Here is a 27009-nt window from a genome sequence, read left to right on the forward strand (position 1 = left end):
AAAGTGCCACCTTCCCAACTCCAGGAATGCTCTCCAGCTCTCAGAGATCGTGGCCAAGCATCTGAGGCCGTATCCACACGACTCCGACATAAGGACACAGGAGGAACACTTCCGTGGATGCTACACTCAGACAGCACGCCAGCAAACCAAACAAGTGCAGCCCTGGGCGGAGGCATCAGCACAGGGTCCTGCTAACGGGTGGCTAACAGAGCAATCTAGCTGAAGTCATGAAACCTTAACTGCCTTTTTTTCCTTCACATTGTACTGCTAAAACATTTCATTCATTCTTCCTATTCCATTCTACAGAGCCTCCTACATTTATTTTCACTTCATCTAACATCTCTAGAAAAAAATGCTGAAATTCTAGTCAATCCCCGTTATTTCCATAATCCAACTGAAATGCGTTCCAAATAAGACAAAAATAGAGTGACATGTAGGGTGTGTGTGGGGAGGGGGGGGAGGGAAGGGGGAAATATAAAAAGTTAAGAGGAAAAAAAACAAAAGCTGAAAAACCTTAGAAGCAATGAGTGAAAGGAAAGACTGGCAGAGGCACACGGCACCCTGCTCGCTCACCCCTAATGGCGGCAGTCCTTCAACGATGTTCTTCTTTCCCGAGAGGAGGTCTGACACCGGCCTCTTCTTCAGAGAATCCCTCCGGGCCCGGTACCTGCCCGACGTGGTGAGGTCGGACTCGGACATGGAGGGCGTCAGCAGCCCGTCCCTCCGGGGCCGCTGGGCCTCCACGAGCATGTGCACCGGGCTGCCCTCCCTCGCCCTCCGCTCAGCCTCTGAGACGTGGGCCTTGGGCTCCAGGATGTGCAGCGGGCCGACGGCGGGGACCGGGGCGCAGGAGCAGCCGGGCTGCGGCTCCTGGGAGTAGCCGGCCCGGGGCTCACGTGCCCGCGGGGAGAGCCCGGCCCGTGCCCTGTGCTCCTCCTCCAGGTCGTCCTCCTCCTCGCTGCTGTGTATCAGCATGGTAGCCTCGGACAGAGACTTGTTGTGCCCGTATCTCGGGCCTCCCTGCTCCTCCGTCTCTCCTCGCTTTGTCCTGTCGATGAAAACGCTTGGCTGGGAGCCCGCGGCCACGGCCCGCGGCGCCACGTCTGCGGCCGAGGCCGACATGGTCCTCTCCTTGAACCTCATGCCTTCAAAGCTGTGCGCGAGCCCGGCGAGCTCCACGCTGTTCCTCTTGTGCGCGTGCGCGCGCCGCGCCGACGTCAGGGGCTCGCTGACCTCCTGCAGGGAGTGGGCCACCGGCAGGCTGTCCTCCTGGAACGTCTGCACCGAGTGGTGGACGCGCCTGGTGATGAGGTCCGGGTTGCTGCTGCTGATGTACAGATGGCGGGACAGGTCGGGCGTGCTGTTGGCGGGCCGCGGGCACGGGTAGGGCGGCGGCGGCCGGTACACCTGCGTCTTCATGATGTTTGGGGCCGGGTAGTCCTGGGCCTGCAGCTGCACGTTGGTCAGCTCGGGCACGCTGACAGCGCCCACCACGGGCCGCCGCTCCGCCGGGTAGGGGTAAGGAGACTGGCTGTGGAAGCTGTAATTCAGGTTGAACGGGCAGTGGGCCGACTGGGGGGAGGCAAACAGGGCGTGCTCCCGGATCTCCGGCTGGCTGTAGACCAGCGCGTCGGGCCTGCTGTAAGCGTACGAGTTGCCGATGCTGAGGTTCCGCAGCGAGTGGCTCTGCCTCTGGGCGTGCGCCATTCCTCGGTTGAGCTGCTTCATCACAGTCTCGTAATCTGGGGTCGGGCGGTAGGATGGGGGTATCAGGGCGCTGTGCCGATGAGACGGGACGTAGTCGGGTCTCATGACGTCGCTGCCAGTAATACTGGGGTTGGAGGACATGGGTGAGGGCTGCAGGTAGGGCTGAGGGTTGTTTAAGGAGTTAGTGCTGTGTGCACTGTAGACGCTGCCGTTTCGGATCCGACCACTGAGGTCAGTCTGGGCCCGATCCAAACTTGTCTGAGAGTGACAATAGTATCCGTTCTGGTTGGTCACAAAGAGGTTATCTGGAGGACAAACAAAAATAAATTAAATAAATAAATAAATAAATTTGTATTTTAAAACGAGATTTTTTTAAATGTATGAAATTGGACCAATTACTCCAAATACTGAGCTAGGTCCTGAAGGATGATGACACTTTCACTGTAGCTTATGAAAACCCATGCCGAAAGGACCTGCTTCCCCACACATGCCGAGCGACCCTGAGCAGGTCATTTCCTGGAGCCCCGGCTTCCTCATCTAAAGAACGGCAATGGCTCCGCCTACTCCAAGGGTGGTTGGTATTCAGGACTTGGCACCCAATAAAGTTCAGCCACATCTAAGTCCAATATTAACAGCACAGTTGTATCACAAAACATTGTCTTTTTCTGAAAGTCAAAAAGATGTGTTTTACTAGAGACAAAACAGGCCTTCTGGAACCCTAGGGGGCTGTGGGCAGAGATGCCGTGCAGGCGCTGGGCCACGGACTCTGCTTTCTCCCCCTGGTGGGGATGTGGCCTTGCTGATGCTGAGCTAGTTCAAGCACCAACTATCTGTAAATCCTTAAATGGAATTGTAGGTTGTCTAAGTTCTTCCAGAATGAACATAAAAGGGTAGCAGTTCAGCAGGATCTGAGCTTCTCCGGGTCCAGCAGCGTCACCAGTAGCTGTCCACCTCACTAGGGGGACAGAAGCCAAGTGAGGTTTAAGTGACAAGTGATTATCAAAGTGAATACTCTGCAGTCTGGTGTGTGGACTTCATTTTGGTGGCACACAGCCACGAAGAAACAGGACTCAAACGCATTGTCGTATTCTTCCTGCCAATACACAATGCTTCCTTATCCCTATAGTTTTCCGATATCTGGAACACACGCAATCTCTGAGTCTCTGGAGCCCCCCTCTTCTCCCTGCCCGCACAGCTCAGGTCCTCACTCGGGCCTGTCTGGACTGGCACAAGCCAGGCCCACCTGATCTCCCTGCCTCCAGGCTCCTCTGTGCACCCTACAAACCATCCATTTGTGTGCCCATATGTGTAAGACATTCTGCTAAGAACTGATGGGGAGAAAATGACTGGAATCAGGCAAATAAATGGGGTAAGGTATATATAAAAATCACCATAACTCAAGGAAGTGTTACAATTTAAGGAGGTAAGTATTTCAGGGGTTCCGAGGGGGGAAGGATCACTTTGAACTTGGGCTGGGTTGATGGGGACATGGAAGAGAAGATCAAGAACCACCTCACAGAAGACATGGCATTGCAGGTGGGGGAGGTGGGTGGGGGAGGCCAACCCAGCTTTCATCAGTAGCCTCCTAACTCTGAGATCAGGCATAGCCGTGTGATCAGTTATGGTCAAGGGAACGTGAGCAGCGGGGTGATAGCCAGTTTCCATGCTCCCTTCCCCCTGCCACACTGGCAACAACATTCCATATGGAAGAGGCTCCCGCAGCCCAAACTCCTGAAGTAGGCTGACATGGAGCAGGGTCCTCCTGGCAGTGCACGATGGACAGATAACCTGAGCAAGCAGCAGCCTGTACTGTGCAAGCCACTGCGAGTTTAGCACTGTTTGTTCCCACGGCACATCCCAGCCTATCCTGACCGGCTGGAAGCATGTAGGCAGGAGGGTACGTGGGGTAGGGGCATGCTGGGTGAGCAGAAAGGGCAAAGCCGAGACCACTCCTAGCGGGCATGCTCAGCTCGGCTGGGGTATCAGGTGCTCGAGAGGAGTGAGAGAACAGTGGGAAATAAGACTGCAAAAGTAACATGAGGGAATATTATGGAGAGCACTGAACACCAGGCAGGGAATGGTCATCGGGTAGATGAGATGAGCCTGGCAGCCGTGTGTCAGATCAACCAGGGAGGGTGGAGAGTGAAGAAATCAACTCCTGTGATGCAACAGCTAGTGAGATGGTTAAAAAAAAAAAAAAAGAAGAAGACTTAAACGGATCAGCAGCAGAGGGACAGGAAGAGGGGACGTGGAACACATATGAAGTTGGGGGCAATACAATTTGTAACTGACTAGAAGTTGAGGGCAAAAAAAGAAAAATTACATGCAGTTTGGAATCCAAGGAACCAGGAGAGTGACTTCATCAAAAAGATGAAGTAAGGAACGTGAGAAAAGGGACAAACTTATAGAGTGAAGAGCTCCAATTTAATATTTCAATCCATGTTCTGCAAGTTGTAATAGCTGATAATATTTACTGTGTGCCTACCATAACGCCAGGCACTTCACTGAGAGCTTTACATGCCATAGCTCCAGTGGGAAATGTCGATCTGACAGCCATCCTTGCTGAAATCTGAAATGTGGGTGAGCCCGCTGTGGAAGCCTGCAAAGGGAGGGAAGGCGGCCAGGGGCAGGCCCTCAGAGCCGTGAACAACACTGACGGTGCAGGAGGAGGAGCGGGAGCCCAGCACACTGAGAGGAGATTTGTCAACAAGGAGAGATGCTGGAGTTTGATGTGGGAAGCATGTGTGGGGTGCTGGAGACCTGCCAGGGGGCAGCGTGGACAGAGCAGCAAAGGCAGAAGGAGTCAACGGATAACCAAACAGAAGCATCACACAGGTGTTCCTCTCCAAAGGGGGGTAAAAGAAGAAAGGGAAAAAGAATCATCCAAACCATAGTTGGAAGAGAGAAGAGAGGAAAAAATACCAGGAGGTTTGTAGACCCAGGAAAAGGACTGAGTAGGAAGGAAGCACTAACTACACAGAGAGAAGAGCCTTTTCCCAGAAGTGAGAGGGGCTGGTTGCAAAACCAGTAAGAGCAGGTGCGACGAGGAGAGCATAGTGAAGAAGGTAAAAACCATCCCAAGGTGGACACTCAGAATCCACACCTCAAAGCACCGCTCCCCTACTTCCCACCTCACTACATGGAAATTCTCATCTTTACCATATGGCCTGATACAGTCACAACCCACCTTCTGGGCCCTTCACACAGCATTTCCTACCAGTTCCCTACGTGAGTCCACTAGACCACTTTACTCTCCAAACCCCCTCTTCCTCATTCTGTGCCATGGCATTCACTGCCCCCCAAAACCAGGAGTAGCAATCCCAATCAGCAATCCCTTCTCTCTCTACCTGTTGAAACCCACCCATTTTCTGAGGTACAGAAAGCCCTCCTCAGTCTCCCCAACATGATGACAGTCATTCTTCCATCAAATGGCACAGGAATTGCTTGCTCTCGCTCATCAAAACAATCATGTTCTCTTTGTATTGAAGTTATTTGTGTAACTGTCTTATGCCCTATTAGACTGTAAGCTTCTTAAGATGTAGAATGACTTCTCTGCATAAATCTCCTTGGCCTTTATACTAGTGCAGCGGTTCTCAACCTTTCACAGGGGTCGCCTAAGACCATCGGAAAACACGTATTTTCGATGGTCTTAGGAACCGAGACACCGCTCCTCTATCCATCTTCAGGCCCACATGCAGATATGCCCACATACGAGTACCCGGTGACCCCTGTGAAAGGGTTGTTCGACCCCCAAAGGGGTCGCGACCCACAGGTTGAGAACCGCTGTACTAGAGCCTTGTAAACAGAGTAAACAGTAAATGTCTATTAAACAAATGCTTGAGACTCAGCTTTGGAAGTGGTGTGTTAAATACAGCTCCCTACACTAATCAAGTGAAAAATAAAAATAAATAAATAAAAATACAATGTTTAAACCTTTACAATGGGAAGGTCTCAGGCAGGGAAGAATCAAAATGAACCTGGGATATATTGTATTGGAAAACAAGGAAGCACTCAAAGATTAATGGGGGAGTATTAACAGGACATAATAGGATCCATCTTGAAGAAGTGCCATTGGACCAAATTTGGGATCATGTGAGCATCAAAATTTAATATATAAGATCCAGCAATTCCTCTTCTGGGCGTTTACCCCCCAAAATATGAAAACACTTTCATAAAGCTATATGTACCCCTATGTTGACTGCAGCACTATTTACAATAGCCAAGACATGGAAACAACCTAAGTGTCCATCAATAGATAAATGGATCAAGAAGATGCATGCACACATGTGCACGCATGTACACACACACACACACACACACACACACACACACACACTGGAATACTACTCAACCATAAAAAAAAGAAATATTGCCATTTGTGGCTCATGGATGGATCTTGAGGCTATTATGTAAGTGAAATTCTTGAGGGTATTACGTAAGTGAAATAAGTCAGAAAACGACAAACACTATGATTTCACTCATGTAGAATATGAAACAAAAAAGTAACAAATGAACTAAAAACAAAAACAACGCATAGATACAACAGAACAGTGATTTTTAGAGGGGAGGAGTAGGGTTAGGGCAAAGTATGTAAAGTGGGTCAAATATATGGTAACAAAAGGACTTTGGGTGGTGAGCACGCAATAGAGATATTGAATTATAATGTTGTACACCTGATATTTATATAATGTTATTAACCAATGTTACCTTAATAAATTTAATCTTTAAAAAAATGTAACACAGTAGATCCCCTTGCCCATAGTTTCACTTTCTGCAGTTTCATTTACCGTCAACCATGGTCCGAAAATATTAAATGAAAAATTCCAGATGTTTTGAGAGAGAGAAAGACCATATTCACATAATTTTTACTACGGTATGTTGTTATAATTGTTCTATTTTTATTATCAGTTATTGTATTAATCTCTTGCTGTACCTAATTTGTAAATTAAACTTTACCATAGGTATGTATGTGTAGGAAAAAGCATAGTACATACAGGGTTCGGTACAACCCGCTGTTTCAGGCGTCCACTGGGGTCTTGGAATATATGCCCCATGGATAAAGGAAGACTGCTGTACTGCATATTTTCTACACATGTCCAAGAAATTGAATATAATGGCGGCTCATTCTATGAATCCAGGATGGCTATAATCATGACAATTTTGGATATAACTTCAGCCAAAAATTATCCTGGCTTCAAGATCTCCAAGTCGTCAAAATTTATTCAAATTGTAATAATTCTGAAAGGCATTTGAGAAGTAGGATACCTTACCTTGGGAAGAAGTGTACGGCTCTGTATAATGTCCATTGTAATGCAGCTGGGGCTGAGGAGGCATCACGTAAGGTTGGGGTTTAGGCTAAGAATTGGAAAGGTGGAAATGGGGTTAAAACACATTGCCTATGTAATATATGTAAAGTAATTTTCTGCTGGCTTCTTTCTCTCCATTAAAAACCTTCTAAAGGTGTCAAATATATTATACATGAAACTAAACATGAAGACCCTCTTGCTCTTGCTATATCTGTCATTTCCAGTGGTTTCCAGAATGGCAATGCCAAGCCCGAGGCACTGTTATCAGACAGCAGACAGCATAAGAAAACAGGCTGTATCCAGAAAGTTCAGAGCAAGAAGGAATAGACTCAAATTTCCTGGATTCTTATATAAACAACTGAATATAAGAAGCTTATATGTAGTAATGTTACTAGGCAAAATTGTCTAATATGTCAAATATCTACTAACTTCTGATTACTCTTGGTTAATAGTCAAAAATTTTAACATTAGGCTGGACCTAATATTTAAATATGTGTAATATAATATGATAAATATTACATATATTATATAAAAATTGGGCTGAACCTATGGAAAAATCACCATTTCTTTGGTCAAAAACAATCAAATACCGACACACTTTTGTGGTTCAAACTAAAAATTAACACTACCAAAGGCCTTATTAAGGAAGATAACATCACTAAAATAAAAAAAGCAACTGTAGTTTTCCCTTTTTCTTACCAGAGACATCCTGGAAGAAGACCTCCTCCTGACTGGGTTCACTGTGATGGTCTGAGTTTGCCTGTAAAACAAGGCACGTGTCTGAGAAGAACAGATGTATGTTTGCGCGCGTGCATACACGATATCTTCCTAATTCTACCAAAATAAATTAATAAGAAGTTAAAATGATAAATCTTATAGCATGAGAAAGACAAACTAATCCAATCATAAACCTGAGAAAGGAGCGGGGCCGTGGCCCTTTCCTGCTGCCCAGTTCCCTCTGACCGCATGCCAGGGTTTGAGCCTCCTCATGGAGCATTAGCGGGCCCAGCAGCGGTAACTTCCCCTGGTCCATCCAGGTAAAACCTCTGGAGTAACCGTAAGCAGTGGGGAAAAGAGGCGAGGCTAGATCAAACTCATCCCAGGGGAAGCAAGGTGCAGAGCAATGGGTCTGTCCCGTAGCCTGGGTCAGCACTGACCCAAGTCCTGAGGGTGGCCAAAAAAAAAAGCCTGCAGCAATGGGAACTGCCTTTAATTAAAAGTCTGTTAACCACAGGCTACAGACAATGAAGAGCTCAATTTATAAGTTTGGTTACTTAAGAATCTATATTTCCTCTACGAAACTAAGTTAGGGAAAAACAAAAAAGTAAAAAATTTGGTTCATTGGGCCTGTGGTAAACCCATCCACCTTACTTTCAAGAAACTTTTCTCTGATTAGGTTTTTTTTTTGGTTTTTTTTGCAACTTAAATGGATGCAATTTATTATTCATAATTTATATGATAAACAAGTTGATAAAAAACAAACAAACATGCAAGCACTGGTTTAGTAGTCAGTCAATGGTACTTAATTTTCAACCCAATCAAATCAGCCTTAGAATAGCAAAGGTCTTTTGGGAGTGCCTATTTTAAAATAATACCATATGGTATTAACTGGCATAAACAAAGTCTAATCTATTTAGAATTAAATTGACTTATTTGTTTGATTGTTTCTCTGATTAGTTTTAAATGCACTTTTCAAAAAGCAATGAGAATATTAAGGAGTGCCGGGCTGGCCGAGTGGCTTGGTTGGTTAAGAGTTGGTTTGGGACGCCAGTGCTGAGCAGCAGGGCCCCGGTTCGGTTCCCACATGGGCGAGTGACACTGCACCCTCTACAGCTAAGATTGTGAACAACAGCTTGACCTGGAGCTGGGCTGCCGTGAGTGGCCAGCAAGGGTGTAAGCTGCAGCCCCTGCTGCAATGGGCTGCCATGAGCTACTGTGAATGGTCAGCAGCCAGTGTGAGCAGCCAGCAGCCGGCAGCCAGTGAGAGCTGCCTTGAGCTGCCATGAACCGCCATGAGCGGCCAACCAATGGCCAGTGACCAACTGCCTCAGCCAGGAAGAGCTCAATGACCATAATATCAACATGGACCAGTGAAGTGGTGTCCTCCACAACTAGACTGAAGAACAAAAGGATAGCAACTTGTCTGTTCCCCTTCCCTGATTCTCCAATAAAATCTTTAAAAAAAAAAAAAATTTTTAAGGAGTGCTGACATTTATCACAAGTTCCATCTTTGAAGAAAATTAGGTAAAAAAGGAATAAGAAACAGTAAAGTCCATTTGTAATTCTATCATTTTTTAAACAGAGGCAGGCGTTTTTTTGTTCTTGTGTGTGATCAGTTTTATCACAAGATCTAGGAATGTAAACCCAGGCTTCTGGGCTTTGCTGATGACTTACAGTTTTGTCAAAGCGCTTTTAAAACACCCTTTACCACCTGTTCCTGGCTCATGAACTTATGTAACACATAATTACTGATTACAAAATTATTTTCTGACCTTTGGTTATAGTATTCTAAGGACTAATTACTAGAAAACCCATAATCACAAAATGAATCCTCACTCCATTTAATCAGCAAATTTTCCATAATATCTAGCCTCATGTCTCATAAATTAACATTATTTCTTAGTATTCTAACAACTAATATCTTATATTCCAACCCTGAATATTAGCTTATTTTCACAAGATTTTTGAGATAAAGGAAAATTAGTGCTTATTAAGCACTTAACAGCAGGTGACTGCAATTGCTTTTACTAGCTGACTTCTTTAAATTAAATGCTTTCTTTAATAATCTTTCAATATCATTGGCATGTATTAAGGTTGACGATGACCAGCTGTCTCTTTCCCAAAGGGTGCTCCATTCTGCAGTATCATGTCACTCAACAGTAGAATGGATGTTAAGTCTATTAAGACTGCAAAAATACCTGTATCGATTGGTAAGATATTTTATGTATTGGTAAAGGAGGAGGCCTCCTCAGTGAAACAAGTCAGGAGGGCGTGTCTGGGCTTTCTTTTAAACACTCCTTAACCGCACGTTGATATATTCCTGAAATCAGTGTCATTTGAAGACACGGCCCTTCATAGCCTTGAAATTTACTTTGCCTGTGTTCATTCTCCATTGCCAAGGCTAGGTTTAGGTGAACCGGTCCTTTGACGTTGATATTTAGTCCAGGGACTCACTAAATGGACTGAACTTTTCAAGTACTATAAATTCAAAATTCAGAAGTGGGGAGAAAGGGTTGCTGATAGAATCCTCCAACATGCTCAGTATTGCCCAGCCTGCAGCAAAAATAAATTTAAGTGTGTTAAACACAAAACCCAAGGATGCAGAGCTCCGTAGCAGTCAGCAACTCCCACACACACTATCTAGGTTGGCACCCTTGCCGGCAGCACCCAGTATGGAGGTGACAAAAAAACGAGTACATCTTCCTCTTGCCAAACTGTCTGACGGAGTCAGCCTCACCATCAGTTCTAACATTCTAACCTCCTCTTTCTTCTTGCCAATGTTCCTGTAAATGCAATTTACTGTGAGATCAGCTGTCCCCAACTCAGACACAAGAGAAAATGTTGTGACTGTTGGTTGTGTTTTCCAGACTTTTGGGGCAGTTACTATGCTGATAGGCACGCTAAAATGAGAAGGTAAAGAACTCTTGGGAGGTGGGGGGGCGGAAATCACTGAAATGTGTGTACTGGAGGAGACAAAATAAAAAAAGGCTGCAAGCTGAAGTTAAATAAATGATAGTGCTAAAGACTGAACATAATTAGCTCGGGGAATCGGAACACCAACCCTGTGAGGGAGGCTGGTTATTACCCTGATTTTGCAGATGAGAAAGCTGATACCTGGATTAAGTAAATCACTCTTGCTCACCTGGGAAATCAGCAGCAGAACCGGCAGGTCTGTCAGCTTCCCGGGCGCATGCTCCTGACAATTGACTATTTGTCTGACCCCCTCCCCAAACCCAACTGATTTGTAAGCCCCACGGAGGCAAGCAGACAGACACACCATGGCATTACCGATGCCTGGCACACAAGGAAGCCCTCAAATGTTTGTTGAACAAATGACATAGTGAGTGAAGACTCAAGTGGATGCTTATTACTAACTCTTTACAATTGAGCTCATGTTTCTAAGGGTTGTCTGAATTTTGCTTTGTGAGCTTCCTTTCTTATAAACGTATGCCTAATGCAGACGAGTAAGATTTTAATGAACAAAAAATGTGTTGGAGGGTGGAAAGCCTAAAAAATACCAGTCTTTGACTTTCCTCTAATGAGACAGGTTACTCTACCTTCTTCCTGGCCTCCTACACTCCCTTCAAACCCGGCAGTAGGCCTAGAAGTGAGGTGACCTCATCCCCTCCCCCAGGCAGTCTCCTGGTCACAAAAGTCTACAGAACAGAGGTGGACACCAGCTGCTGTGTTCACTGACAGACAGACTGAAACTGCAGGAAACACACCAACCCTCTCACTGTGCTCGGAAACCAGCCTGCTGGTGACTGAAATCCAACTTCCCCTCTAGAGAGAGTCCATCGAAACTTCTATCACTTGGCCTTGCATGGAGGGGGGTACCATCCTCCCCTCCCCGTCACAGAAAACCTTCTCAGGGTGCCTTTTCTCTCCCAAGCTTTTCCTCATACAAATGTGAGAGGCTGATCATGGCATGACCAGGTCTGGTGTCTGGGGTCGGGGAGAGGGGATTGAAAGAAGTCATTGACCTAAGAGGCTGACATTATCTCATTTAATTATTAATCCGAGCCTAAAGGAATATTAAGGTCCTATTATCCCATTTTATACATTAAAAATCAAAGAGAGTATTGTTATCTAACATTTTTAAGGCTTGAATGACATAAGATGATTCTGTTACCTAAAGTACCCTGTTCAAAAGTGGAGGGAGGAAGCAAGACTGATGATGGATCACGCCATTCTCTAAATTCTAAAGTACAGTGATCTGGATAAAGGTTAGATGAATCTCATAAGGCCTCCGAAACACCATTATATTGTAGATCAGGAATGAGGGATGGGGAAGGGGACACCCAAGGAGTTAAGTTTTCCCTTCTATGCAAACAGAGTCCATCTTCTGAGCCACCAGTGGCCCCAGCCTGAACCAGAGGTTAGTTCCAGGCCTGCTACGGTTTCATTAAATGCCCACCACACTGAGTTTACCCATTTGGACCATTAGAACAAGTCTACCAATACTTCAAAATCATTATAATATTAAGTGTGACTGAACAGTCTATGCTGGGACCCTTAAAAGAAATGACCATAAAAATTAAAGTTATTGCCAGCCGAGTGGCTCAGTTGGTTAAGAGCTTGCTCAAGAGTTTGAGCTCTGAGCAACAGCGGTTCGATGCCCGGCCCAAGCTGAGCTGCCGCTAAGCTGCCAACAGGTAGTAGGATGGCTCAGCTTAAAATAAATAAATAAATAAATAAATAAATAAATAAAAATTAAAGTTATTTTCTGTTTTATAACCCATCAAAATATTAAAAGCTAAGAATTCATTTACTTCACCTGGGAAGCAAGTGCTCACAATGAAATATATTCATTTCCCACAGAATAAAGTGGATATCAACCATCACAAATAATTACATACAAATAGTTCATGGAAACAGACTTCCATAATCTACTGGATGCATAGCGATAAAAACAAAATGTGGCAAAATGTCCCTTTAAACATAATTATTTCAGTTTAAAAACACTCATTTTCGGGGCCGGCCAAGTGGCATGTTGGTTAAGAGCTGGCTTGGGACGCCAGAGGGCCCTGGTTCGGATCCCACATATATGGGCCAGTGACACTGCCCTCCACAGCTAAGATGCTGAACAACAGCTCAACCTGGAGCTGGGCTGCCGTGAGTCACCGGTGACGGCAGGTGGGTTGCCATGGGCTACCATGTGTAGCCAGCAGCGAGCGTGAGCGGCCAGCAGCCGCCGTGAGCGGCCATCCAGAAGCCGGCGACTGATCTGCCTCGCCCTGGAAGAGCGCAATGATGGTGTCAACTTGGGCCAGTGAAGCAACGTCCTCCACAACTAGACTGAAGAACAAAAAGATAGCAACTTGTCTGTTCCCCTTCCCCCAATTCCCCAATAAAAAAAAAAATCTAAAAAAAAAAAGAAAATTTGTTAAAAAAAAACAAACACTCATTTTCTTTACACCGCTATAATATATGCAACTGAAGACCACAGTAATGTGGTTTTACTTATATTTGGCAATAAACAGCTATATTACAAAAATTAGATTTCTAAGACTGAAGCATTTACCACAAACAGACAATAATTTCTCTCTTCCCTCTGAACGTTAAAATCATCATTAGGTGGTTTTGCTAAAAAAAAAAAAAAAAAAAATTTTAAAAACGTATTACCACCAACCAAGATGGATGCCTACTGGAAAGGGATTGTATGCTATGGTTTATTCAAAATGATTCTCCATTATTTTCCAGAGAAAGAATGTACTGAGATAATGATGGCTGAATATTATGAATACTCTTAAAGACTTATGAAAGGCTTTATATTTATGAAAAGGCTGTGGTCCAGCAGATTGCCTATCTACTGCTTGAATATCAACACACTTCCACATAAAAATAATGTCACACATGGCTGGGTAACCAGGCCAGCCCAGAGGAGCCCCAAGTACAACTATCCTGGGCTTCTAGTACCACTGAATCTAGCCACCAGGGGGAACACTTTCATACACAAGTGCACCCAGAACTCCAAGCCAGGACCCAAGCAGAGGCGCCCCACCCCCACAGAAAGCAGGGCTGCTCCTCCCTGTTAGATAGTGCTTTCATAAACCCCACCACCACACCAGCAGAAGGACTCAGACAAAAACATGGCTGGCAGGGAAGCAGGAGGGAGAGGAACCAGGGCCTAAGTGCCAGTCCTTAGATGGTTCCTCTCCCAATGGACCATTTCCTTCTCTTTCACGAGTCCCAAGGATGGGCCCGCCTCTTTTTCTTTGCACAGTTGCTCCTGACTGGAGGTTTTCTTCACACCCTGGGTCCCTATAAAACAGAAAGCACTTCCACAGTCTCTCCTCTTCCTCCTGCCCCCAAGGGACAAAACGTCCTTTTAAGATTTTTTTTATTTTACCATTTACAATCAGTAATAAAAGGCTATCGAGAGGAACAAAAGGGCTCCTCTCTCCTACAATTCCATCACTGTTTCACTCAGGCTTCCATCATTTGCTAAGCCAGACACTGGAGCACAAAGATGAATGGGGGGAGAGCCTGACCTCACGGAGCTCCGTCGGACAAGACAGACAGATCACATCCACATCAAAACGGCTGGCACAAATGCTCTAAGTAGTCTAGCGCAGCGGCTAACAGCACAGCCTCTGTTCTCACCGCATGGCAGGGGCACAACACTGCACTTGTCTAAGCCTCCATATATTCATCTGTATAAGGGCAATAATAATTGTAGCAAACGGTTACTGGAAATATTAAAGGAGGAGATAAGCGCTCTCAGCATAATGCTCGACACACAGAAGGCATTTACTGACTGAGAATTACTGTTATGGCAGTGGTAGGAAAAACAGGACTTTGAGAGAGGACCACGCAAACTAAGTGTGCGGGGGACTCCAGGGCGACTGCACTTAAACGGGACCTCCAAGAATGACGGAGTCTGCCCGAGGAGAGAGGAAGGGCGTTCTAGCACAGGCATGAGGCTGCAAGAGGCATTGGCACTGTGAGGCCTGATGGGGTCTGGAAGCCGGGGTCAAGGGTCAGCTGGGCAGATGAAGCCAGGGGAGCAGCACAGGCGCCTGCACGCAACCCCACAGCTGAGGGCGGGCGGAGGGAAGGGACAGGCTCCGATCTGGTCCTGGCTGTAACTACGAGAGCAGCGCCCTGCCTTCTACTCATCCACACAGAAGGCTGCTGGAGCCAGGTGAGACGGGGCAGGTGAGGCCAGATGCGAGGCAACTGCAGCGGGCCACAGGGGAGGGGGCCACTTAAGGAAAGGCTGTGGAGATGGAGCGAAACCAGGTCTCCGTTTAGACGTCACTCCGCTGGGAAGCCTTTCCTAGCTTGGGGGTTCTGGGGTAGGTCCCCTTCTCCTAAGGGCCCCTACAGCACCACAGACACCCCAAATCAGAGCTCCTAACAGTCGTAGATTCTTTCAGCAAAGCCATCAAGGCCTCATGTGGGCCAGGCCCTTGCTCAGCACTGGGAATACAGCGGTTAACAAGACAGGGAGAATGTGTCCTCTACAGGCTGAGGAGCTCACCTCCTGGGAGGGGAGGCAGATAATAAGCAAGTAAACAAATACACAGATTCAAGTGGTGCTAAGTGCAGTGAAGAAGAATAACACAGAGTATGGGGATAAAGAGAGACAGGCAGCAGAGGGGGAGGGGGATAGATCGTCAGGGACAGTCTCTCTGAAGAGGGACAGTCTCTCTGATCAGACACTGAGGTGATGAGGGAGCGAGGCATGAGGACCCAGGAGAAGAGCATTTCAGGCAGACGAAGGGGCACGTACAGCGTCCCCAAAGGTGGAACATGTACACAGACCAGAAAGGACACCAGTGTGGCTGGAACAGGGCGACCAAGAAGGAGGGTAAGGAAACAGGCTGGGAACCAGGCAAGGAGCAGGTGACGTACGGCCTTGTACTTTTAAGGCTGATGCAATGAATGCCAGTGCAGGGTTTTAAGAAGAGTGATAGGATCTGATGCATGGTAAGCTGAGATCATGCTGGCTGACATGGAAAGTCAGCTACAGGCAGAGGGCAGGCACAGGGGCAGGGAAAGAGCCAGACAGCCTCCATGATATTCCAGACGGGACAACAGGGCTGGCAATAGGTCGGCAGCAGAGGAGGTGGTGCAAATGGTCACATTTCAGATATAGTTTGAAGGCAGAGCTTGGTGATGAATTGGATGTGGGGTGAAAGAGCAACAGGAATCAGGTAGGAATTAAGTAGGCTTGGGGGCGTGGACAACGGGGTCAAAATGGTGGGCAGCTGTTTGAGAGAAGAAAGCAGCTTTGGGGGCAGGAAGAGGGGGACCAAATCAAGAGTTCTATTTGAGACATATCAAATTTGGGGTGCCTCTTAGGGACACAAGTGGAGATGGCAAGTAGGCAGCAGGTGTGTGAGTCAAGTGCTCAGGGAGAAGCGGGGCCAGAGATAAAATCAGCTGCACTTTCAGCAGACAGAGGCTGTCTTTAACCCCCGAGACAAGGCGAATCCCCTAGGTAACGAGTGTAGCTGGAGAAGAGGGTCCGATGATTAAACCGGCAAAGGTGACTGAGAAGAAACCGCCTAGAAGGAGGAAACGCAGGAGGAGGGCAGGGTCCTGGCAGCCAAGGAAGAGCAGGCAGGAAGGGGTGGTCAGAGGTCAAGTGCTGCTGAGCAGTCGAGAGAGAGGACTCTTGAAATGACCGCTGGATGAAGGTCACTGTCACTGTGACAAGCAGTGTCACTGGTGTGGCAGCTAAGGAGAAACAGGAAGGAAAGGAAGCAAATGTATACAACTCTTTTGAAGAAATCTGCTATAAAGGAGAGCAGAGACATGGCACCGTGGGTGGAGGGCAAGTGGAATACAGGAAAAGTGGATTTGTGTGCTGGTGGGAATGACCCAGCAGGGGCTAAGGAACGCGTACATTAGGAAGAAGGGGCATAAGTTCTTCAAATGGCTTGAAAAGCGGTCATCTTTAGTTACTCAAAATGCTGATAAAAAATAAAGGATAGTCCCTTTTTAACATTCGAGCGTTAACATGATTCTAGTAAACAGCTGAAAGAGATCTTAAGAGGCATATCGGTGGTTATTACAAGTTGGGCCAAAGCTAAAGTGAAAAAAAAATTTTTTTGAGAAATAACATTTTAACATGCAAAAGCAAAGAGCTTATTATAAAAATGGTATAAAAATGATATTATTTTTCATAAAATTTGCCTTTCTAGATGACAGAAAACAGCTCAAGATGACACTTGCTGAACTCATGGTTTTCTGCAATTTCCATGAGCAGGATATACTCACAGGCTACACTGATTCAGTCTGTAAAACTTGTGCCGCGCAACACAGAGTCTCCACACATACTTTGCTGTTTCCATGTCTTCCTAGCAAAGAAAATATACACACAGTAAGTGAAAGCACATTTGCACCTTGATAGAGTTTATGTGAGGACAAGACATGGGTGACACAGTATGGCAAGTCACTTTTATCACGCTGTCATTCTTTCATTTTCTACTACTGCCTATCACAGGAATGTTAAAACTAGGATTTTAAGTAAGACAAAAAAAATCTATTCCAACTGTGTGTTCTTATATTAAACAGTTTCAAAATGACTAAGAAATTTAAACATTACGGAACTTTCAGTTTGACAAATTGTTACTCAAAGACATTTTTAAACAAAATATTTGACTCAGTGACTCAACATTGCCTTTGTCAAGAGAGAGAAAAAGCAAATAAGTGTGAAACAATATTTCCACAGAGCCATTCACTCTCCAATGGAAATTAAGATATCAGTGCTTACTTTCTCCCTTACTTAGTCCCTTAACTTTAATTTAAAGATTATCACAATCAGGTAGTATTTATCCAAGGACTCCTTCATTCAACGATACATACTGAACACCTACTTTTTGCCAAGTGCTACTATATAAAATGTTACAAAATCTTATACTGCTTTATAAAACTGTGAAATATCATTTTAATGCCAGCCCCCCCAACCACACACAGAGGAATGCTAACTTGTTAACTTTCAGGAAAAAACATTCCATGCAGACTCCTAATGTTTACTTACAGTTTGAAACTGGATGGTCTCCTCTTTATTTGCCAGCTCTAACGCAAAAAAGGACTTATTATGGGACATGTTCGCAATATCATGCCACCTAAAGAACAACAAACACGAAATGCCGATGTGAGAGTTCATGTTTATACTAGGAGATAAAATATATTTTTTCCTTCTTGAGCTTGATGCATAAGATTTGTTAATTATTTTAGAAAGAAAACAGTTATTTTAATCAGCTAACATGCATTTTCTAATTGAAGTGATGTAAAACCTAGTTGCAAAAAGTATGAGTGCAAATGTATAAATGAGGGCAAAGAGTATTTCAAGACGTAAAATTTGTTTTTCCTCATTTGCCAGGTTAGATCCAAGGTCTCTATCTTAGTTGGTTGCCAGTGCCTCTTTTCTTCATTCAACAAACATCTTAGAGGACACCCATTTCAACAATGCCAAGGAACTGTGTTAGGTCCTAGGGACACTAGGATCAGTAAGGCACTGTGCTTCCCTCAACAGGGACAGCTGGGGGGTGGGGCTGAGACAGAGGACACAGAAGCCAGCAAGTATTGTTAAGTTTTGGAGGTAGGCCGGGTAAACCAAGGCACAAAAGCACAGGAGCAATGCTCTGAAAAGCATCATGGGGAAGACGAAGTTCAGATGCTAGGAGGCCAAACAGTGAGCTATTCTGGGTGTGTTCACCAGCATTCAAAATGCTATCTTGTACTTACTGCGTTTTACCACAGTTAGATTTTACATATTAATATTTGATTTTATGACATAAGCTGTAGAATTTTACGAAAGGGAAAAATGGGTCTGCGGGAAAAAATTTTACCCGTCTTTATCCTTCTCCGTTATTATTATTTAAAATTTATTAGAATGAATAAAATTAACTTGTAGTGATTCAGTGTTGAGTTGTTAAATCTAAGGATTATTAGCATCACAATAAAGACAATTTTAGAAATTCCTATCCGGTGTGATGAAGGAAGCCGGTCCACATCTCCAGCTTTCATGTGGCCCTTTGGGCACTGTCAGTCCTGCATTTCCAGGGCAGCCTAGGTCCATTTTCTGCCCCCTCCCCTCCAACTCAGCATGTTGGGAAGATGTAATGTGCAGCTCAGGGACGTGAGAGCGATTGCCAAAGGGAAGCCACGGGGCCCAGTGTGGTTCAGTCCAGGAGCGGGGTCCTGCTCCCCGAGCCTGAGTGCCTCTCCATGGTCATAACCACCACGGACGGCCCCAAAGGCAGTAAAGCAAAGGAAATGAAAGAAGAGATGTCAGCTTAGAGAAGGAAACCTTAAAAGGAAAAACTAGTTCTCACAAAGAAATAGTAGGGATGGATGATTTACAAAGCTTAAATAGCAGGGAATATTTTTTCCTTTAAAAGAGTAGTGAGGGGAATAAAAGCTGCTGCTTGCAGTGGAGAATCTGAGTTCTTGGCTATACCGGTTAACAACTCAGTGACCTTGGACAAATCACTTCACTGTTCTAAGATTCAGTATACTGTGTGCAAAATCGTAGGAACACCGTCTATTCAGGGTTGTTGTGGAGACTGTACGGGAAAACACACAGAAAGAATTCAGCATTGAACCTGGCTCATGATAAGCACTCAATACGTAAATGGAAAACACACAGGAGCCAAAGAACAAAATTGACATAACGTTTCAGTACTTTACTAAAACAATATAAACTTTTAATATTTCATCGAGATGATAAATCAAAATAGGTAGAATCTCAGTAAAACTGCAAATATTTCTATGAAGTGACACTTTAGGTTTTCTATTGGGTTGTCGGAAAAGTCATGATGTATTTTTTTCTGTTTTTCACTGCAAAAATGTGTCATGACCTTTCCGACAATCCAATAGATTACAAATTTTAAGGAATAAAGAGGGATCGAACAACATGGTCCAATTCACTACCTTTAAGACATAAACTGGAACACAGGATACTGAAAAGGAAATTGAGGTCGCCTGCAATATCCTTGCTCACAGCCAGCCACTGTGAGCACTATTATACATCCTTTCTGTCTTACTATAAATATTCTAAGATTTCCACAAATGAATAGTATCACTTTTTTTATAATCAGGAAAAAAACCAACAAGTGAAATCTGCTTAGATATTGGTATTTTAGGAATTTGGGGACATTAACTAGAGTCAGAGAAAGCCCTAGATTTCCCACAAGAACTAGCCCTAGAAACCAAAGCTCAAATGAAAAATTCACATCAAAACAAAGAATGGCCTCCATATAGTAAGAAAAGGGGCACATATTTTCAAGCATTTCTTAAGTCAGTCATCATTGTAAGTACTGTTTTCTGCACATTTGGTTTTGGTGAATGTGGCTTATAAAAAGAACCGCTGAAGTCAGGCAGTATTTTATTCTAGGGAGGGCATATTTCCATTTCCTTGGGAGAGACTTATGAGCAATAGAAGCAGTATAGAGACTAAAAAAAATATATATCACCAACAGGTACCACAGAAAGTGCACGGAAAGATATAAGAAAAATACCTAAATATCACAGGAGGCCTTCCATTCTTGTGTTTCACAAAGATACCTTCAAGGCATGCTCCGATGGATATGTCACTGCCTTGGCTATCCTGAAAGGAGGAAGCAGAAAAAGAAACACCTCAGGCAGCGGAGGCACAAGAACTTCAACTACACCTCGTCCCTTAAACTTGTTTCCCAGATAGAAAATGTTCAGAAGACCTACAGGACAACTATTCTGAAGGAAAAAAAGAAGTCGGAAAATTAGAAATGTTATCACCTTGTAAATACGTATGAATATAGGAAGAGATAGGCCCCTTAAGGAACTCTTTCAAGAGCATTCAAAGAACAAACTGCAAAACAGGGGTGTGTTTTACTACAAAATTTTGGCCACGAGGACCTCAGCTTTTAAATTTCTAGACGTTTGTGCATCCCCAGCCTCTGCGCAGCAGGGCATCCCTGGGTTTCCCACTGTGGTCCTGGAATTGCTGAGACAAATTTTGGAGAGCCTCGGGCTTCGTGTCATGCTGACCTTGGCAGGGTAGCTCTCTTCTCCGTAGCCATCCAGTCTCTCTGCCTCCTGCATGTATAGCATTTCAGCATCAGGGGCCGTGAGCCCTCTGCAACCCAAAAGAAGCTAGTTAGATTGTTTGCAAAACTAAAAATGAAAAAAACAAACATTTAGAAAAGCTTTTCTAAAACGCTACATGTGAATTTGGCACAAAGCATTATAAACACTTCAAGTCTCTAAGCGCCTGTCATTGATCACATCGATTCATCGGTAGTTACAGAACACTGACTACAGGCAAAGCTCTGCGCAGCTCACTGAGGTTGGTTATGTAAGATCTGTCCCTGGTACTTCAGGCAGGCAAGGGGAACGCAGGGGAGGACGACAACCCGCTAAAGCATCTTCAGTAAAAGCCAGGATTCTTTCTAAACTTGAGTAACTGCTTATTATCCCAAATATCAGGAAATACTGAGCATCGTATGGCAAATGCCAAATGATAAAAGTGCAGAACGTAAGAGTTAGGAGGATGGAAATCCTTTTTAGATCAAGCACAGAATGACAAGAATGGGCAGGAAGGCAGTGTGTGTAAAGAAGATGCTCAGACTGCATGGCAACGGCCTCTCTTCTGCTCCCCTACACGGCAGCCATCCCAACCTCTGCATTTCTCGGAGTACACACACCATGTTCCCTTATGCCTCTGGGACTCTGCACAGTGATCCCTGTTCCTGGTATACCTGTCACTCAGCTGTGCACCTGGTCAATCCCTAATATCCTTCAAGGCTGGGCCTAGGTATCGCTTCTTCTTGTTACCTTCTGCGATTCCCCTGAGTCTAAGTCAGATGCCCCTGGTTTGTGCAGACTCGCCACATTCTGTGCACATTTACCCACTGCTCCCATGATCTATTATTAGGATTATAATTACTGTTATACTACAATGGGTGGTCGCGCCTACCCCTTAGACTGCAAGGCAGGAAATACATTCTCTGATAGGGGATTGTTCTGTTTATCTCTGGACCACAGCATCCAGCACTCTGCCGCACAGAGAATAGTAATAAACCATCGTTTAAGGACATGCACAAATGAATAAATTAAAGTGACAAAAAACAAGGTGATGTATGCCTGAGGGACGAATTGTGCTGGGGAAAAAGATGGTTCATTTGAGATAGCAGAAGGTAAGGCTGGATAGGAAGGATTTAACCAATTTATCGGAGGCCTTTAATCCCAGGGGTAATGAACTCAGGCTAGTGAAGAACAAGAAAACATTCATGAGATTTGAGAAGGGGAGGGAAGTGATATTTTAGGCAGATTAATCCTGTGTGAGAGATTTATGGATTTGAGTGGGGAGACATTAAAGGTAAAAGATTATCTTTAATGGGAAAGGATGAATAATAGGTTATAACTAGACAGACCTGGGTTCAAATCCCACCTCTACCACATGTAACCTTGGGCAAGTTATCTAGTCTTTTTGAGCTTGGCTTCCCCAATTTGTAAGGAGATAATGACACTGACCTTAAAGAGTGGTTATAAGAAATGAAAGCTAAGGGGCTGGCCGAGTGGCTCAGTTGGTTAAGAGCTCGCTCAAGAGTTTGAGCTCTGAGCAATAGCGGTTCGATTCCCGGCCCGAGCTGAGCAGCCACTGAGCTGCCAACAGGTGGCAGGATGGCTCAGCTTAAAAAAAAAAAAAAAGAAAAGAAAAAAAGAAATGAAAGCTATATAAAGTACTTGGAACGGTGTGGTATTCGGTTTAGAATGAGACCTAGCATTCTCTAGGAGGGCATTTTCTTACTGACAACATGTAGATTCACAATCAAAGCAAGTCATTATCTCCCAGAAGGGGAGGTCAGGGCAATAAACACCACAGCGCTTAGCACAGCGTCTCCGGAGGACAGAGACACAGCTACCAAAGGTGCACAGGAGGGGAAGCCCTGGACTTGCTACATCACAAAAGAAACCAAGTCTCACTGATCACCTGCACGGGACCAGGTAGCACCACAGGCTTTAATATACGGGGTGAAGAACTGGCACCCTTCAATGACTGGCTGCTTTCAACATTCTCAGTTTCCTCCTTGATAAAACATGGATAATAAAGGACCTAATATGGGTAAGTGCTTAGGCCAGCACCAGGCACACAGTGAGATCTATGTAAATATTGGCTACTCACAGTAGGGGTAGGAGTTGCAGCAGCAGTAAATTTCCAAATATGTGTCAACGCATATTTCAAATTCAAACAGGCATTAGTTCTACATCATTTGCATTTCTTATTTTTTGGCATTACCTGTATTTCTGATGCAGTAAGGCCACTTTTTGGGTTGCCTCTTCCAACACTTTTTCATCTTGTAACCACCCCTGAAGAAAACATACTGCAGTCAGTACATAAGCAAGTCACCCAAACTTCTTAGTAAAAAATCATTGCTACTGAGTCTTACTGATGCTTGTCGCTATCAGGCAAAACTAGGAATAGTGTTAATACGAGGGAGCTCTGCTTAAGTATGTCATCATGATCTTTCGAAAAAATTAGGTGGCTCCTGCTGAGGAGCCAAAGCACTTGCCCTGCCTTTCCAATTCTCCCTGAGAAAGTGTCACCTGAGTGACTCCGGTCGGGTGACACCCACCAGCCAGTCCTGACCCCAGCACAGTCCCCTGGCTTGCTATGTAGACATGGAGACGAGCCACCATCCCCTTCGCTGTTCCAGGGTACATTTCTCCTGTCAATTCCATCAGGAGTGACTTTAAAAAGCAGAAAGCAGTGTGTTTTTGTCATCCACTTTTTAAACTGCTGATGAAAAGCCAAATTCATTGCAGCCTCATTTTGGGAGGTTTCGAGCCTTCAGTTGAAAGTAAAACCTCTGTGTGGTTCCTCGGAGCTGGAAATGAATCCCTCTTTAGACTCACATCCAAACACAAAACACACTTCCCCGGCTGCAGCCCAGTGAGCACAGGTCCTTCAGTTTCCGTGGGTTTACAAGGACCAAGAAGGGCAGGACAGGAAACGCACTTACACTTGAGTTGTTTGTAAGAGGGAATTTATTTTTTAATACTATTCCTCCAGAGTAAGTCTACCATATGGACTTTATTTCAGGGACTATTCAGGCTATGGAAATAAATGGTTATAAAAAGGTCCAAGGTCAAAAGCAGTCTTACCACAGGAAACAAGGCAAATTTCTGAAGAAAGTCCTGGGATTCATACTGATCGAAGTCACCAAAATCAGCTATACAAAATGATAAATATTCACATGTCAATTATGTTTAATTTACATGACAAAACATGCACAACTAAATTCAGTTCGCAGCATATGGATGGTGTGCTTATGATTCACAAGTCAAATTTGCCTTATAGCTACAAAGAGTATATTTAAAAATATCTTTTTAAAAACATTAGGTAGAGTCATGTGTCTTGACTTCGAAAAATGCCTGTTAATAAAGTGAAAAAACAAGTTACAAATTATATGTAATATGATCGCAGTTTTATAATTAAAAAAAAAAATGACCCTATAATCATGTATGCTTACTTATGCATAGAAAAATGTCAAGCAGAAACCAAACTGTTCATAGTAGTGATTACCTCTAGGGGATGGAACTGAATGTGTTACAGCAAGATGTATTTGTTTAGAATTTTTAGTTGGTAAAAAAAAAAAAAAAAAAAATTTGATAGTTCAGCAAAAAGCTTATGAAAAACTAACTCTTAAAGCCAAAGATGGTGCTTAAGAAGATTCAAAGTACCTTGCAAAGGAATGTGGCTGCGTGTGTATCAGGCACTTGTTTGTCTAGAAGTGAAAAATGTCTCCATGCCTACTAATATCTGAAGGAATTTTAGTAATGATTCTTCTGATTAATTTTCAGTTCCCAAGATTAAATGCCAGTTACGTGAATTAATGCCCCATCAGAAGTCTTCCCAAAGTATATACATTCATATGAATACAAATAGATTAAATATGTAAAAAATAACAGAATTAAACAATTCAAAACTAGTTGTGAAATGCAAAACTTTATCTATTATGACTGATGATGCTCTACCATCCAGGACAACTATTTAAGAAACCAAACAAATGACATAAGCCTAAAGTATAAGAGATCAGAACCTGATCAAACTCACTGTTTGGCTGATTTTTCTTCCTGAAATATTAGCTAGCATCAGATCATGTCCTTGAACTGGAGTGATACATAGCATGTTAAATGCTGTGTGTGTGTGTGTGTGTGTGTGTGTGTGTGTGTGTGTGTGTTTTCTCTATTTTTGGTCTGTTTCTCTGGTGACCTATGATAACATGCTTAACCTTTCAGAAGTCTCATTTCATTAAAGTAATCCAAATTCATTTTTCCCACAAGGAAGCCCCTTAAATAACAGAATAATATTTCACTAATATATAAACGCTACTCTAGAAATTCAATGACTTTAAGAATTTCTTGTTGTTTTCATTATAACACATTTTAATCTGATAGATCTATTACATTATCAATTGTCATTATTTACCTTGAACAGCTAAGCCTGCTAGCTGAATTGCTTGTTCTAATGTACAAGGAATGTTTCCTTCCAAGATATCTTTCTTCAGCTGCAGATAATACTGGTACCTATTTAAAAAAAAAGTCAATTATAAAAAGTCCTTATCAATATTACTTCCAATTGAGACAATGCAATTTACCATAATTTGGTAGAGGAGCATAAGCTAATCAAATTAAACCTATACCCAAGATAGTTTCAAAGAATGACAAGAATGTCCTTGACTGTATCTACACCTACAAATACAAGTACACACACACACACACACACACACACGCACACACACACACACACACTGTAATCAATTTATTGAGTCACTTATCCTTAACTGCAGTTATTTCAAATCTACAACCATGTAGAAGACAACTGACCATCTGCCTTATTCCCTATAAGGCAACCCCTACACATTTTTGTGAGTTGGAGAAATGGAGAACCAATGGCCAATCTTTACTTTGAAAACTCTGACTAGTAACTTGGTAACATAAGACTTTGCTTACTTTGATGGAAGTTCCCTAGTCCTGGAAAATAAAGCCAGAAGAAAATGGTTCCTGATATTTCAGACCAGGCTTATATTAAAATATTTTAGATGAAATCCCAAAAAGAATAGCTAAGAGGCTTTCTTAATATTCTTGTAATGTGGGTTTACTTCTTTCTCCACTTTCAACATACAGAGCATTGGTTACCAGCACAAGCTTCAGTCAAGCAGACAGACCCAAGTTAAATTCCAGCTCTCCAACTTAGCTTTCTGCATTAATTTGGGCAAGTCATAATCTGTGGGTTTAAACTATCACTGGTAAAGTGAAGTTTCATCTTTCACTTTCATCCCTCCACAAGGTTGAACTATCATTCCTCCAAAAGGTTGAACATATGCAAGGAATATATTTAAGGCTCTTAGCACAATACAAGAGCATAGCCGGCTCTAAATAAACCATAGCTATTATCATTAGTATCAGTAATCACCTACTTTAAGCCAGTCACCAGTATTTCATCTGTTACCACTTCTCCATTTTGGTAAAGCTCTACAATGAAGATTTATTCTGCCTTGCTTTTATTTATTCACTTAACAGATAATTACTAGGACCTATGGGGCCTCAGGCATTGTTCTAGATGCTGGGGATACCGTGTGAAATGATCCACCAACTCTCTGCCAATACACTCTAGAAAGCCATCTTGAATCCAGAATCTCTTCTAGATTTGGTGTCTGAGAAGTGCAACCCAGTTACAGTTCATATTTGAATTCCCCTGAGAGTCCACCCCTTTAATCGTTTTGTATGTTACCTTACATCGTCCTCTTTTATTTTATTATAGCTAGCTTTAAGGTCTCCATTCTTCATTACCAAAGCACGTGACCAAAACACCATCCATTCAGATAAGTGTTTAGAGTCAACTTATCCCTTCCCACCTCCTAGTAGCAGAACCCACAGGTTTCCCTCAATCAGCCAACAGAATGTGACAGCTCTGGGATTTTGTCAAAGAGGAAAACTTGAAACTTTCTATTAGGTAGCTCCTTTCAAAAGCCTATTTGAAGAAGGTTTTATTTTTAAAGTCCAGCAAGTTACCAGGAAAGTTTGTCATGTTTGAAAACTGGTATCTTCTTTTTATCAGATAATGAATGATGGGACTCATCACATTCCTTCTTTTGCTTTGACTGCCATGAAGCTCACAGCTAAAGTCCAGCCATAGCCAGTCATTAATATCCCTCTTGTTACCCTTAACCAATCTAAGCAACATGCTCAGACCCACAAGGTAGGCTGAGCTGGAGTTTGAATCCAGGTCTGAATGACCCCAAAGCTCATGTTTTAAAATGTCTCAAATCTC

The 27009-nt window shown here is 43.8% G+C and overlaps 1 protein-coding gene across 5 annotated transcripts in view; it reads right to left on the reverse strand.

Annotated features, from left to right (window-relative positions):
* Positions 1-27009, reverse strand: part of PTPN21 (protein tyrosine phosphatase non-receptor type 21) — a 69095-nt gene that overhangs the window by 11863 nt on the left and 30223 nt on the right. For all 5 annotated transcript variants that reach the window (XR_002123966.1, XM_019642371.1, XM_019642370.1 and 2 more), the window contains 10 exons: positions 25165-25262; positions 23838-23905; positions 22972-23042; positions 20721-20808; positions 20213-20301; positions 17728-17815; positions 16965-17044; positions 7713-7773; positions 6978-7062; positions 574-2012 (listed from right to left, as the gene is read on the reverse strand). Coding sequence is in view for 4 of the 5 variants with exons in the window: in XM_019642371.1 (XP_019497916.1) it covers positions 574-2012; positions 6978-7062; positions 7713-7773; positions 16965-17044; positions 17728-17815; positions 20213-20301; positions 20721-20808; positions 22972-23042; positions 23838-23905; positions 25165-25262 (2167 nt within the window). In the remaining variant the exon portion in view is untranslated. The remainder of the gene's footprint in view (positions 1-573; positions 2013-6977; positions 7063-7712; positions 7774-16964; positions 17045-17727; positions 17816-20212; positions 20302-20720; positions 20809-22971; positions 23043-23837; positions 23906-25164; positions 25263-27009) is intronic.

The sequence above is a fragment of the Hipposideros armiger genome, unplaced genomic scaffold (assembly GCF_001890085.2).
Source record: "Hipposideros armiger isolate ML-2016 unplaced genomic scaffold, ASM189008v1 scaffold_67, whole genome shotgun sequence".
In the NCBI taxonomy this organism is placed as follows: domain Eukaryota; kingdom Metazoa; phylum Chordata; class Mammalia; order Chiroptera; family Hipposideridae; genus Hipposideros; species Hipposideros armiger.